We start from the raw sequence: 3,536 nt of genomic DNA, 5'->3' as shown, positions 1-3,536 counted from the left end.
ATTATTGCTAAAAATTTTTACCTATGAACCATTTATTCGTATGTATTTATTTGTTAAAACTATGGGATTTCAAAGTCCATTAATATCTGACCTATTTTCTTGATGCATTTTTAACAGAAAGTATGACCTTATATCTGTAAACCCAGTAAAACAGTAAAAATAGATTTCATGATAACATAAAAACATGTGTATTTAATAATGAATATTTTACCAGATCATAGGCTCCTGAAAAGCGGTTGGGTTAATTTCTGTTTTAGTTCTTGACTTCTGTAAACGATTAATTACATTAAGCCAATTAAATATTACAAACTAGCAACACCATCCAAAGCTAGAAAGCACCTTACCTATTTAGAAGTTGTCTAAGTCAAAGGATCCACTGTCTGGCCGTCAACAGTAGGATTTTGGATTTTAATAGTGACTCATACCAATGAATGTCTTCCACAGCTCAGGTGAAGTAAGGAACCACCTCCGCAAAGAGAGTGCAAAAGGTGTAGCCTTCACAGGTCCAAAGGATCGCTTCCAGAGACAAAGAGAGCAGATCTTTGTAATACGGGGTCAGGAGAGTGGGGTAGACATGGTGTCTCAGGTCTCCCACAAAACGTGAGTTGCCTCCAGCCACAAACCCACTAATTCCTGGCCCTAGGTAAGTGCTACTATAATGGTACTTTACAGCACTGAAAGGTAATGAAAGTGGAGATGACAAAGTCTCCTTATGGGCTGAGGCCCTCCATGGCACACTCCCCTGAGAGCTGGCCAGGCGAGCTACCAGGTGCACCTGGGTCATTGCACCTTGCAGATGGTTGACACCAGAGAAGATAATATCACCTGTCACAAAAACAAACTCCTATAACATGGAAAAGACAGAAAAGAAAAAAAAAACTTCATTTGATTTTTAGAGAGAGGAACCTACAGCAAAGTTTGTCTCCACAGACACCAGTCTGGAGAGAATCGTTTTAACTCTGACCCCCGAGACTATCTGGAACAGCAGGTTTATAGGAGCCTATGCCTGTGTTCTGTCCCTATAGTACTTCCTTCTTATGACAAAGAACACAAAAATGTGGGGGGCGGGGGGGCGGCGCGGGGAAAAAGATCATTTCTGGAAGGAAAGACTCAATAAAGAAAACCCTAGAGTTCAGTGCAAGAAGCAAATATTTTTTAACTGCCTATCTAATGTACAATAGAGACAATGGACTCACATGACTTCTACTTTCAAGCAAACACTGCAGACTGGGAATTTTAAATTTTGTTAGGCAACCCGGAAAACAACGCTACACAGAGTGGGAGGAGGACTGAGGTTGGTCCTCAGGTTCCTGCTTGGTGTCTTCATGTCTACTGCTAATATGATTATACTAAGGCTTTTTTATCTGTCATTCACAATTTTTAAAGAGACAGGCTAGACAACTTTAGTCTGTGTTTTTAAAAGTGACCCTTTCATTTCTTTTTTTTTTTTTTTGGTTTAGCTCCACCTGCTTAGGCAGTTGTGGCCTGTGTTTACATTTCTAATATCCTCAGCGAGGGGATCTGGGGTAGATGCTGAGACTTTCTTTGTAATTCTGATTGAACTTGGAAAAATCAGCTTCAATTTTTGTCAAATTTCCGATCAGTTATTAAATCCTTTAAAATCTATTTTAACATGCTGATATAGGGAAGAGGCACAAGAAATACACAAATCGACTAAATATTAAAACAGGTCATTTTCAGAACCTGCAAGGTACTGCTAGCTTTGAGAACCTGACTGATCAGCCCTATGGCCAGACCACAAGGAAGCTACAGAATGCAGAAAGATTCCTGCAGAGGTGCTAACAACTGTTTATCCATACGATTAACATTTACCCACACCATGAGAGGAAAACAAAGACTTTAAGCTATATCCTACACATAATAAACCAAACTATTTATTTCATTCTTTACTACCTTCAACCAGACCAAAAGATCAATATCAATTCTCATAATCTATATATCAATAAATTTTAAAAGTTCCACCTTGTTGTGAAAACTCTTGATATTCCCTTCTGCCTTTTTAACCTAATGTCGATATTACCATGTGTAATACCCAAGAAGCTAACGAACTAATTCAAAAGCTTAAGAATAGTTCTATTTGCTTTTATCCCTTTTTTAAAGTTTATTGGGGTAACATTGATTAATACAATTACATAATATTCAAGTGTACTTTATAATTTGACATCTACATATTCTATTGTGTGATTACCACCCAGAGTCCAGTTTCCTTCAGCTACCATATATTTGATCCCCTTTACTTTGTCTACCTCTTCCCTCCTCCCCTACCCACTACTGTCTGGTAACCACTAGTCCATTGTCCATGTCGCTGAGTCTTTGTTTCTCCTATTCCTTTGTTGCTTTAAGGTTTATATCCCACATATAAGTGATACCATGTGATTTTCAACTTTTTCTGTCTGGCTCATTTCGCTTAGCATGATTATCTCAAGGTCCATCCAGGTTGTTGCAAATGGCAGTATTTCATCTCTTCTTATGGCTGAGTAATATTCCATTGTATATAGGTAACACAGCTTCTTTAGCCAATCATCTATTGTAGGACACTTCGGTTGCTTCCATATCCTGGTGACTGTGAATAATGCTGCTATGAACATTGGTGTGCAAATATCTTTTCGGAATGGGTTTTCAAGTGTTTGAGGTAAATACCCAGTAGAGGGATTACTGGATAATATGGTAGATCAATTCTTAGTTTTTTGAGGATTCTCCATACTGTTTTCCATAGTGGCTGTACCAATTTGCGGTCCCACCAGCAGTGTATGAGGGTTCCTTTTTCTCTGCATCCTCTCCAACATTTGTTATTATTTGTTCTGCTGATTATAGCTATTCTAACAGGTATGAGATGGTACCTCATTGTGGTTTTGATTTGCATTTTCCTAATAGCTAGTGATGTTGAGCATCTTCTCAAATATTTCTTGGCCATTTGTATGTCCTCTAGGGAGAAGTGTCTGTTCAGTTACTCTGCCCATTTTTTGATTGGATGGTTTGTTTTTGTTGTCGTTGTTATTGAGTCATATGAGTTCTTTGTATATTTTGGATATTAGGCCCTTATCGGAGGCATTGCTTGCAAATATATTTTCCCATGTAGATGGTTGTCTCTTTACCTTGTTGATGATTTCTTCTGTTGAGCAGAAACTTTTTAGTTTGATGTAGTCCCATTCATTTACTTTTGATTTTACTTCTCTTGCCTTTGAGGTTAAATTCATAAAATCCTCTTTAAGTCCAAGGTCCTTGAGTTTAGTTCCTATGTTTTCTACATGCATTTTATTGATTCTGGTCTTATATTCACGTCCTTAAACCATTTTGAGTTAATTTTGCTGTGTGGCTATAGACAACAGTTTAGTTTCATTCTTTTGCAGGTGGCCTTCCAATTTTCCCAGTACCACTTATTGAAGAGGCTTTCCTTTCTCCACTGTATGTTTTGGCTTTTTGTCAATAATTATTTGCCCATATAAATATGGTTTTACTTCTGGACTATCGATTCTGTTCCACTGGTCCATGTAAATATGGATTTACTTATGGAC

The 3,536-nt window shown here is 37.7% G+C and overlaps 1 protein-coding gene across 1 annotated transcript in view; it reads right to left on the bottom strand.

The window, feature by feature from the left end:
- Window positions 1-445: 445 nt before the first annotated feature.
- Window positions 446-3,536, bottom strand: part of LOC107196471 (olfactory receptor 2AE1-like) — an 11,752-nt gene continuing 8,661 nt past the window's right edge. Inside the window, 1 exon segment of the mRNA XM_015597901.1 lies at window positions 446-844. Coding sequence (XP_015453387.1) covers window positions 446-844 — 399 coding nt within the window.

Source organism: Pteropus alecto, unplaced genomic scaffold (assembly GCF_000325575.1).
Source record: "Pteropus alecto unplaced genomic scaffold, ASM32557v1 scaffold159, whole genome shotgun sequence".
In the NCBI taxonomy this organism is placed as follows: domain Eukaryota; kingdom Metazoa; phylum Chordata; class Mammalia; order Chiroptera; family Pteropodidae; genus Pteropus; species Pteropus alecto.
The sequence above is the reverse complement of the archived record's forward strand: the minus strand, read 5'-3'. Positions and strand labels throughout refer to the sequence as shown.